The following is a 16,221-nucleotide window of genomic DNA, read 5'->3' as shown; positions in this document are numbered from 1 at the left end:
AAAATGTTCTGCCAAGCGCTCGACGGCACATTTGCATATTCATTCGTCGGATGTCTGCACCCTTCTTCGAGCACTCGGTGCAGCACTTGGTCGTTGTAAAAAATGTACTACCAAGCGCTTGATGGCACGTTCTGACATTCATTCGTCCACATTCGTCCGGACCTGATCAAATCAGGATATATATATATATATATATATATATATTTGCATTATGCAATCAAATCGGGAGCTAGCTAGCTTCTTCTGAGCGTTAATGGGCCACTCGTACGTTCAACAATAATGACATGCAGATGTGTCTTTTTTTTGTGTGTGGAAAAACACAGTAATGACAGATTTAATTATAAATGGATGGTGACCGACTCGATTGGTTTATCTTAAAACTACTCCTACAAACTCGATCTTTACCAATACGAGTGCGGAGTGCCTGATGACTGGGCTTGCAGTATTCTTTTGTTTTTTTTATTGAGTAATTCTAAGTTCCAACTCATATGATATCTGTTACTTTCTTTTTACCAAACGGAAAAAAATAAGAAGACTTGTCCGGTCGATATATCGTCTGCATATTGACTGATCAGTGTAGCCGTAAATAATGTTTAAAGGGATGTCACTTTTAAGTTTGAACATGTGTTCGATCCTCCTCAATTTTACATACTTTAGTTGCCACTGCAGGGCGGGTTGAATTTTACGCACGGTAAATATTTGAGTCATTTGACCATGGAACTGATCTTTGTATTTGTTGGCCAAGTCCATCATCTACCGAGGGCTCAACTACACTCACTCCATATTTAATTATGCTCCATCTTATTGGTTATAGTTAGGCTTAAAGCGAGCATGTCATTAACCTAATTAATTAATTAATTAATGATGTACATAATTAGACCATATATATTGTTTACTTAGAAAGCAAATCAACATATCATTTATGGTCCTAACCAGTAACCATATATATTCACTTTTTTGCAAATGCTACGGCTCGAAAGCGCAACTCCCTCCACGTAAATACTTGATGCAGGTCAATATTGCACAAAACCATATGCAAATATGATTGGGAGACATGCATGAAAGCTAATCCACCACCTGTGGGGTGGATTGGCCCAACCCAACTATTTTTTTTCATATGCCTTTAGCTGGGTTGGATGTCCATTGTTCACACATCTAGATTAAGATTAAGGGTCAGTTTAGTATTGCTGTGAGAAAAAATAGTTGTGAAGTAAAATAGCTGTGAAGTAAAGCAGTTGAGTGTTTGATAAACTATGTTTTCAAAAGTATTGTGAGTGCAAAAAATAGTATCAAAGTGTTTGGTAAATATTAATATAAAAATGTTGTGACTGTGTATAATTACTAAAATGAACATAATGCTAAAAGTGCATTTCACTTATTTGTTTGGTAAAAATAATATATATGTTTTTTTACTTGTTTTTGAAATTTTTTACTACAAATTTTTATTAGCATTAATTTTTCTAAGAACAACATTATTAAATAAGTATGTCTATTATTTTTTTAGGTATATTATAATTTTAATCCTGTAAATAAAATATCATAATTAATTATTACAATATAAAATATAACTAACAATGAACATATTTTTTAATTTAAAATAAACAATAAAATATCATAGAAATCAATGAGGGTATTATGGGTAAAATAAAATATTCATTGTTGCTGTGAGTCACTGCAGCTTTCAAAAGCACCTAGAAATCTGCTTTCTGTTTTTATTGTGGGGAGTTGAGAATTGTGAGAAAAAGTAATTTTTTATTTTTTTATCAAACACCAAAACTACTGTAGGTGATTGAGAATCGTCATTCACAGCAGTTTTTGAGTCCTTTATCATAATCTCAAACGGGCCCTAAAACCCACGACCCTTATTTATTGGCTTTTAATATTTGACCTCTAATTTTACATGATTGGATGGTCCAATTAAGTGAATGTAGAATCGGATATTACTAAGTCCACAAGAATATGGAACTGGAATATATTTTGGAATTTCAAACTAATAATCCATTATCAAAAAGTATTCGTATAAATTGCGAAGTCAAAATCTAATTAACAAAAGGTATAAATAATCTACTAGCTTAGCTAGCCAGCCTAGCCGTACTGCTAATTTTTCTAAATGGATCGATAATTCGATACTACGAGGTAAAAGGATAGAAAATGTGCAGCAAAAGGTGACCAATCAAAAATCGGAAACAAATGATAATAATTAATAAATTTTTTACATGGGGTTTAGAATTTAGAAAGGCAAGGATTCCAAATATTCAACAACAACAAAAAATTCATGCTTTTACGAAAAAATAAATTAACCCGTTCCGTTACGTTTTTTTTAGGCTTAATTATCGATTTACCACCCAAAACTGTAACTCATTCCCACTTTACCACCTGAAAGTTTTTTTGTCCCAGATTACCACCTGTAACTTACATCCATGTCCCATTTTACCTTGTTCCGTCAACAATTCCGTTAATGCTGACGATCTGGCCGTTAATGCTGACGTGGCGCGCTAGATGTGCGCCACGTGTCACATCTTTTTTTTTTTTTTTTATAAACTTTGAAAATTCATTAAAAATAGCTCCGAACTCAGAAAAATACACGAAAAATTTCTACGGACTCGTCTTGACTAGCACTAATTTTATATAAGGTTAAATTACCAATTTGCCCTCTAAAAATTTTCAAAAAAAATTAGAAAGTCCAAATTTATTTCTAAAAAATTAAAATAAATTTTCCTCTATTAAATAAATTCTAAAAAAAATTCTAGAATTTTCGTAAACTCTTGGACAAATTCTCAAAAATATTTTGAAAAATTACCAAAAGCTTGTTTTAGAGAATTATTTCGAGACTTTACAGAAATTTTAGAATTTTTATAGAATTTATTTTATAGGGAATTTTATTTTTCTCTAAGACCGAGAGGTCTTTTGGGTAGTAAGTGTTCACGAGAAAGGTAATGTTAGTTTTTAGAAGACTAACGATGCAGACCTCATATTTTTTGGAGTTCGGGAGATTATTCTATGAATTTTCAAAGAGTCTAGAGTATTTTAATTTTCTAGAAATAAATTTGGACTTTCCAAATTTTTTGGAAATTTTTAGAGGGAAAATTGGCATTTTGACCCCATAGTAAATTAGTACTAGTTAAGACAAGTCGGTAGGAATTTTTTGTGTATTTTTCTAAGTTCGGAGCTATTTTTAATTAATTTTCAAAGTTTATAAAAATAGAAAAATCAAAAAAATCAAAAAATACAAAAAAGATGTGACACGTGGCGCACATCCAGCGCGTCACGTCAGAATTAACGGAATTGTTGACGGAACAAGGTAAAATGGGACACGGATGTAAGTTATAGGTGGTAATCTGGGACAAAAAAACTTTCAGGTGGTAAAGTGGGAATGAGTTACAATTTTGGATGGTAAATCGATAATTAAGCCTTTTTTTTATGTGTTCAATTTCGGTTATGTTCTTTTCGACGTTTCCTCCACTGTCAAAGACGAAACGGTGCAGACGCGTGGCGTTTCCCCAGCCGTAGGATTTCGGGCTGGTAAGGCGCAACTGTATTTGTCATGGAGTGGCGATACAGCATAAGCATTCTGACATATTCTTATGATCTTATCCGCTCCTCTTTCTTTGTTTGGAGTCTAGGAATTAGGAAATGAGGATGAACCGCCGGCTCTGCTTTTGTCTTTTTTCAGTTTCCATATTTTTTTCGTACAAATTTCCGGAAACAAGATGTCACACACATGATGACGTGTTCTTTTCTGGAGCTCACACGCACGCGCGTACTTATGTTCTTATCTGAATAAAAATTTAATTTATGATCCACTTGCATTATCCAATGCTCCAAGCCTCCAACGCTCCAAGAAAAAATAATAATAATAAAATAGAAAATGAAACTGAACCTCTTGCATTAGGCTGAATAATCCATGGCCCACATGGCTGACCTGGCGGTCCGGTAAATGTGACTTGTCTTAGCTCGGATCTGACCCGGAGCCTGGCTCGTAACTCATAATTTCATGTTGTTAAACTCAGAAAAACTATGGCACATACAAAAGCCTATTATACGTTTCTTTCCATTTTTCTTGTTGGAAATATAGATAGTTGCAATTGGAGGGTGCATTTTTGTGTTTTATTAGGAATATTTGATTTGAATTTGAAATATCTTTCAATAAAATTAAAAATACTAGTGACCTTATTTATCTGACAACAATTATTTTTTAACCATCATTATTCTTAGTGACCTTATGGCCTATTTATATATACCATAATTGTTTTAGAAATTGGGACCATAAAAAGTAATAGTAATGAAGTACCGACGGATCACAAATATCTACTGCAACATTCACATAAAAATATTTATTTTGTAAAATGTAACGTAAGCATTACCAATGCCACTCGCAAACTCACTTTTTATTTATTTTTTTTCCACTGAAAATTTGGTGTTCATAAATGTCAATCAGTCTCGTTTATATAACTCATAGTCGAAACACTTAAACTCTCTTAACCTGAAACCTTAAAAACACTATTAGTTAACAGTTTTCATCCAATACAATTGTTGCCATTCTAAAAACTATCATTCAATTTTGACCGAAATCTCTACATTTTTGAGCTACCGCTTTCAATTAACAATTTCTGATTGTTATTTATATCATAATCCTATATTATATGGTAATTTCTCTTTCCTCATTTTCAATTTGAATCATAAATCCCCATTATTTTTTACTTTGATTGGTGATCTCTCAAATTACAGACATATGTGCCGCTAGTACTTGTTTATTGTTTATTATATATGCTTCTCAGTTACTCTTTGGATTATTGTAAGGCTTTGTCTGAGATTTTAATCTTCACTCGCAAGTTGTCACAAGGTTTGAGCTTTTTTTTTTTTGTTCTTCTTTTGTGAATGTTTGGCCCGCCTCTCTCCTCTATCGTTTGACATACTTCATTAACAAGCCAAAATTATGCTGCATTTTGGTGTGATCTATAATTTGAAATGAAGATCTCATAGTTAGATCTGACAATTTTTAGTAGTAGAGCATTTACTCTCAAATCCATTAATTTTTTTTTACCCTCCTCTCCTCTTTCTTGTATAAAAAATGAGAATGATATATGAATAAAAGGTAAAAACAGATAAATGGCTATGAATTTTAAGCTTAAGAAAATAATTTTGAAAACCATAAAACTTTTTTTCTAGACTAACATACAATTATTATTATTATTACTGTTTTTCCAACCAACATACAATTATTATTATTTTACTGGTTAAAGTTGCAGTAGACTTTATCTCAGTGATGGCGATGCATGGTACACGCCAATACGGATATCATAATTAATTGGTTTTTCTCAATAAGTTTTAACTTTTTTCAGAAAAAGGTAGATCAGTTAATTTCAAAGCTGTACATCATGCCTAGATGCTTGGCACCTTCTTTATATGCGGCTCTACAATGAAATTTGTTTTGGACATTTTGACTTTAAAATCCGGATGTGACCGTGGGACATTGGATGCTAAATTATGAAAAATTATTGGGTGTAACTGATATACTGTTATGTGGTGTAATAAATTTAAGAGTTCTAAATTTAACGTGTAAATGTATTATTGGATTATATATTTATATTAATATGGTATAATATTAATAACATCTACCCACATTATGATACGTTAGATTAATTATATCATGTAACGATGTATCGATTATACATAATAATTTATCCTAAATTATCAAATATTTAAAAAATAAAAACTTAAGTTATGTTACTTATTTTAATAACAAACTATTTTATATGCTCAATACATATAATATGAATAATTGTATCACAATATTTTTGGTACTTATAAAAAGATGGTATACATCATACATGCATGTAGCACAAAAAGTATTTATTTTTAATTTTTTAAACTAAAAACAGAAAATATAACTTCTTTTTACAATACAACTCAATATTACAAATATCAACTATTGCCATATACTAGTTGGATAGCAATTTAGCCAGTGTTGAGTATTCCACCTAATGCCCAAGTATGCTATATAGCATTTGCAACATTAATGTGGTAACAACAAATATAATAAGAGGCCGACGTTGTATGGGTATGTGATACAACATAAACATATACGTCAACGGATACGATGACTTTGGAAATTGCAGTATTATTATTCATTTGTTCAGACGAGAGTAGTTTTGCTCACCTCCTTTAACTCAGGTGTATGCTCACCTCCTATCTAAAATACTGCCACGTGTTTGAAAAACTAACCATGAGTTAACTATTGTATTTAATTATTTATGATGTTATAATGATGAGAGAGAAAAATAATTTGACAACTCCTTTCTTATTTTATCCTTATCTTTTATTACTCAACTTTTTTTATCACCCGTTAATTTCTCTTTTCTCTTTTATTTAATTATTTCTAATAATTTTTACTTCTTTTGTTTTTTTGCTCTTCTCCAGTACGTCTCTAGTATTCAAAAAATCACATCCATTTTTTTGGGTCTTCTCATGTATACACATTTATCTATTTTTTTAATTAATTAAAAAATAAAAATATTTTAACAACACATTTGCAATTCAAACAAAAAACTCATTTGCAAAGTTTTATCTAAAATGTTGGCAAAACAAAAATCTAAAACAACTCATTTACATATATAGAAAATCCAATAAAAAAGTTACATGAGTTCAAAAAAAAAAAAAATTTATGTCATTGCAACTATTCTTCTCTCTTCAAATGCTGCAACACCTTGGATTGACCTAAGAATTTGTTTGATCTGAAAAGGTCATGTATGAGACAAGAAAGAAGAATTCTTAGGCAAAAAAAAAATGTGTTGTTGGAATATTTTTTTTAATTAATTTAAAAAGTAGATAAAAGGTGTATACATGAGAAGACCCAAAAAAATTGGATGTGGTTTTTTGGGTACTGGAGGCATACTAGAAAAGAGCAAATAAAAAAAAAGCAAAAATTATTAAATGCATGTGATTTTTTAGATACTAGAGGCGTACTGGAGAAGAGCAAAAAAACAAAAGAAGCAAAAATTATTAGAAATAATTAAATAAAAGAGAAAATAAAAATTAATAGGTAATAAAAAAGTGAAAAAAAGTTGAGTAATAAAAGATAAGGATAAAAGTTGAAAAAAGTTGTCAAATTATTTTTCTCTCTCATCATTATAATATCATAAATAATTAAATACAATAGATTAACTCATGGTTAATTTTTTAAACACATGGCAGCATTTTAGATGGGAGCTGAGCATACACCTGAGTTAAAGGAGGTGAGCAAAACTGCTCTTTGTTCCGACTGTCGGAAATATCCGATAAATCGGTTAAACGAGACACGTCTCCAGGGGGCCTAGTCTCGAGCTGTCAATGAAGCATGGGTAGCCCGACACGTGTCGCAGAGACCGAGTTGTAGTCCGCCACGTAAAAGGTCGCACGCTCACGACAGCTTGTTTCGGACAAGTCCCATCCTCGTGTGGGTCCCACCCCTAAATGCATGAGGCCTCGTGGCGGAAACACCAAAGGAAAAGGGATAAGGCCTATGGGCATAGGCCTTATCCAATACTCCCAACCTCCATGCTGTAATCTTTCCCAGCCGTCCGATCTTATTACTTCCGTGTAGATACAGAATCCAACGCTCCAAAGTTTTCGTCATTTTCTATTTTGCCCTTTTTATTCCTCTGAAAGAAACAAAGTACACCGATAAAATAAATAAATGTGTGAAAAACAAAGTAAATGCCCACAACATTATCCTACTATTTTAATGTTTTGCCTGAGTTGGGCTGAACCTGAGAGAGAGAGAGAGAGAGAGAGAGAGAGAGAGAGAGAGAGAGGGGCTTATAAGGGAAGACTGTGATTACTGAGAAAGTCCCATGAAAAGCAACCGAAATTTAGGGTCTCCTTTTCCCCTACAATCTTTGATTAGAATTTTGTTTACGTTTCATTTTGTTTCTTTTCTTTCTCAATCCCACAAAATAAAAAGTGGGTTTTTGCAATTTCAACAAAAACTGGTAACACCTCAAACTGTTCCTCAACTCTTATTTTTGAAGTTTGAATTTGCAAATTGTGAATCTTCTTCCTGTTGTTATTGCTGTTGCTGTCTTTGATTTCACTTCAATTTATATATTGTTCTCAGAGTAGTGCATGTGTGACAATGTCTAGTTGAATGTTTTTTGCAGTCTTTTTCTGAGCTGTGTGTGTGATCTGAATCTATTCCATTCCTTTGCTGCTATCTCCTTTTATCTGGACGACAAGAAAACTGCTTGGTTTATCCTTCCTTTGTTTTGATTCACATCTCAAAGCTTATCTTCAAAGATATATTGGTAACTTTTCACTTTGTTCTTGTCTCAATTGTCCTTTACTCACTATCTAGGATTTCATTTGCGAGTACAAAGTACTAGCAGCAACCTCTGACCCAAAACTGAGGCCTGTTTTTTTGTATTCAACACTTTAGTCTGTTGGGTAAATTTTCAAAAGGGTTTTGTTTGTCAAAGAGAGGATTTTACTTTAATAACTAGGATGTTTCATCTATGTGGGCAAGGGCATAGATTAAGAAGTTTTTGATGAACCTAGAGTTCTAGTCTGGAAACATATGGTGTCAAAATCGTATTCCAATCTTTTGGACCTTGCCTCAGGCGAGTCTCCGTCGTTTGGCCGAATAAGCCGGCGAATTCCTCGTATTATGACTATTGCCAGTTTGATATCCGATGTTGATGATGATCGGTCGGAGAGTGAATCCTCAGTCCAACGTGACCGAATCATAATAGTTGCTAACCAACTCCCCATAAGGGTTCAGAGAAAATCAGATAGTAAGGGTTGGATTTTCAATTGGGATGAGAATTCACTACTTCTTCAATTGAAAGATGGTTTGGGGGATGATGAGATTGAAGTAATTTATGTGGGTTGTCTTAAGGAAGAAATTCACCCAAATGAACAAGATGAGGTTTCACAAATTCTCCTTGAGACCTTTAAATGTGTCCCAACCTTTCTCCCACCAGATCTTTTCAGCCGGTATTATCATGGGTTTTGCAAGCAACAGTTATGGCCACTGTTTCATTACATGCTGCCCCTTTCGCCAGACCTCGGTGGTAGATTCAACCGGTCGTTATGGCAAGCCTATGTATCAGTAAACAAGATTTTTGCAGATAGGATCATGGAAGTGATTAACCCAGAAGATGATTTTGTGTGGATACATGATTATCATCTGATGGTGTTACCCACTTTCTTGAGGAAGAGATTCAATCGCGTGAAACTTGGTTTTTTCCTCCATAGCCCGTTTCCTTCATCCGAAATTTATAAGACATTGCCCATTAGGGAAGAGCTTCTGCGAGGCCTTTTAAATTCTGATTTAATTGGATTCCATACATTTGACTATGCAAGGCATTTCCTTTCTTGCTGTAGTCGAATGCTTGGCCTTACCTATGAATCCAAGCGGGGTTATATAGGCCTCGAGTATTACGGTCGGACTGTTAGCATCAAAATTCTTCCTGTTGGCATACACATGGGTCAGCTGCAGTCGGTTTTGAGCCTCCCAGAGACTGAAGCCAAGGTTGCCGAGCTTATCAAACAGTTCTGTGATCAGGGTAGGATAATGTTACTTGGGGTGGATGACATGGACATATTTAAGGGTATAAGTCTGAAGCTTTTGGCAATGGAGCAGCTGCTTATTCAGCATCCAGAGTGGCAGGGGAAGGTCGTGTTGGTGCAGATAGCCAATCCAGCCAGGGGTCGGGGAAAAGATGTTAAAGAAGTTCAGGCTGAGACAGCCTCAACTGTCAAGCGCATCAATGAAACCTTTGGGAGACCTGGGTATAAGCCTGTTGTGTTGATTGATGAGCCGCTTAAGTTCTATGAGAGAATTGCATATTATGTTGTTGCCGAGTGTTGTTTGGTCACCGCTGTCAGGGATGGAATGAATCTGATACCATATGAATACATAATTAGTCGGCAAGGAAATGAGAAATTGGATAAGGTTTTGGGATTGGAACCCTCCACCCCCAAGAAGAGCATGTTAGTTGTATCTGAGTTCATTGGCTGTTCCCCTTCTTTGAGTGGAGCAATTCGTGTGAACCCCTGGAATATTGATGCTGTGGCAGATGCAATGGACTGTGCCCTGGAGATGGCGGAACCAGAAAAACAGCTCCGGCATGAGAAGCATTATAGATATGTCAGTACCCATGATGTTGGGTACTGGGCTCATAGTTTCCTCCAAGATTTGGAAAGAACATGTAGGGGTCATTTGCGTCAGAGGTGCTGGGATATTGGTTTTGGGTTGAGTTTCAGAGTTGTGGCCCTTGATCCGAACTTCAGGAAGCTCTCTATGGAGCATATAGTTTCAGCTTACAAAAGGACTGCAACTAGGGCAATTCTTCTTGACTATGATGGTACGTTGATGCCTCAGGCTTCCATTGATAAGAGCCCAACTTCTAGATCCATCGAAATCCTAAATAATTTGTGCAGAGACAACAACAACATGGTTTTCATTGTTAGTGCTAAAAGTCGGAAAGTACTCTCTGAATGGTTCTCTCCTTGCGAGAAGCTTGGAATTGCTGCTGAGCACGGCTACTTTCTACGGTGAGTTTGTTCATATGTCAAATTTTATGCTTACCGAAGGAAATGTGGTTTAAATTAGAACCTAATGATGTATGGATTCAGGTTGAAGCGAGATGCAGAATGGGAAACATGCGTACCAGTTGCAGACGGTAGTTGGAAGCAGATTGCAGAGCCAGTAATGAAGCTTTACACTGAAACAACAGATGGTTCCACCATTGAAGATAAGGAGACTGCACTGGTCTGGTGTTATGAGGATGCGGATCCAGATTTTGGATCATGCCAAGCTAAGGAACTTCTGGATCATCTTGAAAGTGTGCTTGCTAATGAACCAGTTACTGTTAAAAGTGGGCCAAGTGTAGTGGAGGTCAAGCCACAGGTTTGATACATTTCTCAACTAATCATCTTCTTTTTAACAAATAAATTTTTTTACAATTAAACGTCCCTTTCATGATAACTAATTCAGTATTTTGTTTTTTTCTCGAAGCATAAATGATTAGTTGAGGCTTCTTTACTCGCATTTCACATGGTTCATGTTCATTGGGTTGGTTGGGTTAGGTGTGAAAACTTATCTTATTATATGATTTGTGAACTTTTCCTTTTCGTACATCCGGATCATATCTCTGTCATGATTGGATATATTCCCTAGAGAGTATCCTGTGATTCATTCCTGCACAACTTCATATCCAATGATTGATCAAAAAGAGAAATATATAACCAATTTATAAGTATGAAAACTGAAATAAAGTGAGCTGCGGCCCTTAATCCTGAACAAAATTATCAATAATATCACTCACAAATTGATGTGTTTATTATTATAAGCATGCACTAGATTGGATTCCAATTGGTTCAGAGATTCCCCTGTTGAGAATTTCGAATATGATGTAATGCATGCAGAAACTAACATATTGGTCAATTGGAATTACAAGATCTTGATTAACCATAACATTCTTGTGTGTATGTAGGGTGTAAGCAAGGGACTTGTAGCCAAACGTCTACTTTCCACCATGCAAGAGAGGGGAATGTCACCAGATTTTGTTCTCTGCATAGGGGATGACAGATCTGATGAAGACATGTTTGAGGTAATTTCAAGTTCCATAGCAGGCCCGTCAATTGCTCCCAGAGCAGAAGTATTTGCGTGTACAGTTGGTCGAAAACCCAGCAAAGCTAAGTACTATCTCGATGATACAGTGGAAATTGTCAGGTTGATACAGGGTTTGGCATCTGTTTCCGAGCAAACTGTACCTCTGTAAGGCTTACCAAAGATAAAGATAGGTGCACTACCTCATTTTCTCTTTTTGTGACTGCCATAATGTAGGTTGAGCGGTGTATGTCAAATTATCTTCTGTTTCCTTGCTTTTTCTTTGTTAAACATGTAAATTATTGTAGTGTTAAGAGAAGCTGTGTAATCGGAGACTTTTTTCTGCATTTGTTGTAAAGCTGTAAAAGTGTTTGTGCATGAAATCTGAACTTGTTTTACTCCAGTTGATTATATACTCTCTAATTTAGTAGGGAAACTTCATTCATAACCATTGCCTAAGCTACATCCTTGTGTTGGAAGACGTATTTTGACCTTAAGTAGAATGTTGTTTTAACTTTGTTTGAACCCTTCTGGTGCATCCGCTGTTGGGAACCTGAGTTTACAGTTCCTTTCATCCTGTGTTTAACTCAGACTTTGGTTTGAATGGGTTTTTCTGGGTCTGTCAGCCCCCTTGTTGCAAATTTTCATCTTAACCTAGAATGCTATAGCTATTTCCATGCAGTTAATTGGGGCTGCTGTAGTTTCAAATTGGTGAATGTAGCACATAGCAAAGCAAGTGAAAACAGGACCTGGTCTCAAACTTGAGCTATTCTATGCCCCTCTTGCACTCATTAAATTTCATCATGTAGGTTTTATTTTTGAACGTTAGTGTATTAGTATGTAATATGTTTCCAATTATCCAAATTTCAGACAGTATAGGAAATTTATGTTGCGAAGTACCCACTTTGTTTTGTCTTGGCTAAACTTTATCTTCTGGTGCTTTCCTTGATAGCCGGCATGATTTTATTCCCTATATTGTCTGTATGCTATGTTTTTACATGCTAATCTCTTGTAATTTTCCTTGATCAATTGAATTGTTTTGCCTGTCAATAATCTTCTATTCCTGCCCTGTCTTGTCTGTTGTCTTCATCAATTGAAATGTTTTGCCTGTCAATAATCTTCTATTCCTGGCCTGTCTCGTCTGTTGTTTCATTGCTAAGCTTGCCATGTTGTTATCACCTTTTGAATCCTAGATATTGCTGTTTTTTTTTGTCTTAAAAGTTAAGGAGTCTGCTTTCTTCCTAATTGGATTTATCACGTAGCTCAGAATTTGTTGCCTTGCAGTTGTTTCTTGTTCATATAGTAGCTCTAACCCTAGTGGCCAAGTCAATATCAGAGAAATCATAAAGCATCCTTAATATGTACGTGTGTGCTTTCAAATGGTTTTGTTTTAGAGCACTCCATCTCTGTAGATCCTTGGACCTTCTAAATTTGGTACCATAATTGAACTTTTATTCATTTATGGCTGGTCTTTTGTACTTTCCCAAGTGGACGAGGGTAAGTGAGATGTGTACTATGCAATGGTCGGTTGAGGAGCTTGGGGCTAGTGACAAGCAACATGAATAATTCAAAGAAGTCCCCATTTCTGTTTTTTTTTTTTCAGACAAATTCAGATAACATTAGACCGAATTGTCATTACTATATGTTTTTTTGATTATGGGCCATATTTGAGATGTGGGATGTGGAGGACCTTCAACTTTGAAGAAGGAATTTTGAAGTAATTAGATTTTGAGAATGGAGTATGTAAAGCCTTTCAGGTTTATTGTACTCTGCTTGTAAAACCCTATCAGAGCTGGAATATAAAAATTATTTTTTCTTTTACTTCACTGCTTGGAATGTTCCCACTTCCCAGAACATACAAGGCCAGAATCAAGTCTTTTCAAGCATCCCAGTAGGATTCGAGTGCCAGAAAGTACAGTAGTGAAGGGAAGGGCTATTCTTGTAAGCTTGTTGGTTGTGTAACTTTTAGTCGTTGGACCAGAAAAAAAAAAAAAAAATCAGTAAAATTAATGAATGACCTAGATTTTGTCAAATTGATTTCAGAAAAAAGGAATGAATATCAAATGTTAAATTAAAAAATGGTCATGGAAGGTTCGTGAGAGCATTCGTAATAGTGGTGTTCAATGCAATTTTATTTCTCAAAATTTAACTAATGAATTAAAATTCACTTGTAATAGTGTAGTTTAGTTCATTGCAATTGATGCAATTGTAATAGTGTGCATGAAATAGCATCATGGTATGAATTGTAATAGCACCAAAAAAGGATTCTATATATCACATGGGCTTGTAGAAAAAGAGAGAATTAGAAAAGAGAAGACCAATGAACATAAGACATCTAAAAGATAGGACTATTGATTTGAAGTTATTGAACAAATTGAATTGTACCATTGTAAGTAAAACTATAATTCAGTTCAATAAATGTCAAAATAGTTCAAAAAAATGAATTATTGCATTGAACTATTCAAAACCATTGTGAAGACTTTGAGCTGGTAGACAAATAGCATCACTAGTCTAGTTCACAACATCCTTATGAACACACACACAAAAAAAAAAAAAAAAAATCCTTGTGAACACAACATCTTTTCCAGAACTTGAGTCCTGGTCTTTTCCCAACACAACTTCATGACTTACGTCAAAGTCCTTAGCTTCACACTTCAATCATTGATGAATTGATGATAGATAGGGTAGTGGTTCTTCCACTAACAGAACTTTTAAAAAAAAAAACTATAACTTAACAATCGGATATTTTATCACAACTACTTTTGTGAAAATTGCTTGGCTCCATCTCCCAATTTCATATTTTTTTTGTCTTTTCATTTCAGATAAATAAAAAAATAAATTTATATATTAAAATAAAAAGACAAAAAAAGACGTAGGTTCGTGAGATGGGAATGGGAAAATTCTTCCATCCGAAAATGAAGTCAAGCATTGTTGTAACTTGTAAGTGTAATTTTATACAAAAGTGAAAGACTTATAACCTGATTCGCTGAACAATTATAGAAGCAGACACATTTTCGAGGTCCCGCAGGTACTTTTAAAGGTCAATAACACGTCATTGAATAATTTGTGTGCCATGTAGATGACCAGATGAGATCAACTGAGTCACTTTGTACGCTTTAGGCTTTTGGCATTCCCACCATTTTCACACTCATGTGCAGTAAACATTCAAGTGTAAACGGTCTAACAAAAGTCCAATGTAAATCCCCACACGATGAGAAAGTCTTTTGGTTTGTTGTAACTTGTAAGAGTAAGAGTCCAATAAATGACTTTCTCATCAATTTCTCACTATTTTTTTTTTGTTAATACTTACTTTTTTCACAATGTTTGTTCAAATTCTCTCTTCGCAAATAAGAAAAAGGTTATTTATTATTCAAATTTAATGATTTTTACTTCTATAAATCCAACCATTATCATAACTCATGATTAAAGAATCATACAGAACTCAAATCATGAATTTCTTGGCTTCTTGATTGAAGTTCAATATTAATGAAATGAAAAATTGGAACCAGCTAGTTGCAAATTAACTTGGTCGACATCAACCTTACAATAATTTCCAAGTCTCAACCTTAAAAAAAGAGATCAAAAGTACAAAGAAAAAGGTATAGTTGTTCTTACTTTTTGGACAATACATGGAATATATAATATATATTCGATTCCTCTCTTCCTTCCAAGTTCCATCTTCGTTTTACCCTTTTTGAGGAAAATAAATAATATTTTCACTGTTCTTCACTTTTGAGATAGTACAAATACAATAAAGAAGTTGGAATCCATAACATTACTCTAATTTATATTGTGCAAGTGATCATGATTTTTTATATCGATTTATTTGTGTGTTAAATTTAAGAAGCGAATAAAAAAGGAAACATAAAGAGAAAATTTAGAATAATTAGAAGCGCAAATTATGGAAACGTTTACGGAAATAATTCAAAATTTTTGAATTGATTGTAATTTAAACTGGAATTGGTTTATTTCCATCTTCATTCAAATCATTTGCACTGATTATGGAATTTCCATTCATGGTTTTCTGGTGTTTTTGTTTTATTTATCTGAAATTCTATCTCTTATTTTGAGTTGGGCGTATTTTCCAAGCTATATATTCTTTTAGGTAGCTTTTATTGGGTTTTACCTAGTGGTGTAGACCGTGTAGGGAAAGTAATTTCCTTAATTAATTAACAAACAAAGCATGAATTTTATGACTGAACTAGAAAAGTATGGGGTTAACTCAAAAGCTTAGCCGCTTAGGGTCATGAGATCGATCGGCAATTAATACAGTTTTCAAGTTTATAGAGTAGGAAAGAGGTGTCCATGTCCAGGGCCCAACGTCTGTCTTACTCTTCATCACTTCCAAAAAGTCACAACTTCCATTTCACACTGCTAAATTGCTAATAAGTAGTTGCCAACTTGAAATTAATTATTATAATTTTTAAGACCCACCATATTATACAAGAAACCCAAACCTTCCATCACAAGAAACATGTACCAATATTAATTATTAGCATGGATCTATACCACTATATAATTTTTAATTTACTCTAAAAAATACACTTCAATAGTTATTACTTTTTTTAAAAAATGTTTAACATCACATTTTTGGATTCATAACTTTTAAATTTACAATATATGCCTTTAAT

At 34.1% G+C, this 16,221-nt stretch overlaps 1 protein-coding gene across 1 annotated transcript; it reads left to right on the top strand.

Moving 5' to 3' along the window:
• The first annotated feature begins 7,771 nt into the window (after positions 1-7,771).
• ATTPS6 (UDP-Glycosyltransferase / trehalose-phosphatase family protein) lies at positions 7,772-12,052 on the top strand. Its single transcript, XM_086230656.1, has 3 exons — positions 7,772-10,533; positions 10,615-10,888; positions 11,475-12,052. Exons 1-3 carry the CDS (start codon positions 8,552-8,554, stop codon positions 11,760-11,762), a joined length of 2,544 nt encoding a protein of 847 aa, XP_086086782.1. The 5' UTR covers positions 7,772-8,551; the 3' UTR covers positions 11,763-12,052.
• Positions 12,053-16,221: the final 4,169 nt, after the last annotated feature.

This window comes from Dryas octopetala, chromosome 2 (assembly GCF_963921425.1).
Source record: "Dryas octopetala chromosome 2, drDryOcto1.1, whole genome shotgun sequence".
In the NCBI taxonomy this organism is placed as follows: Eukaryota; Viridiplantae; Streptophyta; class Magnoliopsida; order Rosales; family Rosaceae; genus Dryas; species Dryas octopetala.
This window is presented reverse-complemented; position numbering and strand designations above follow the sequence as displayed.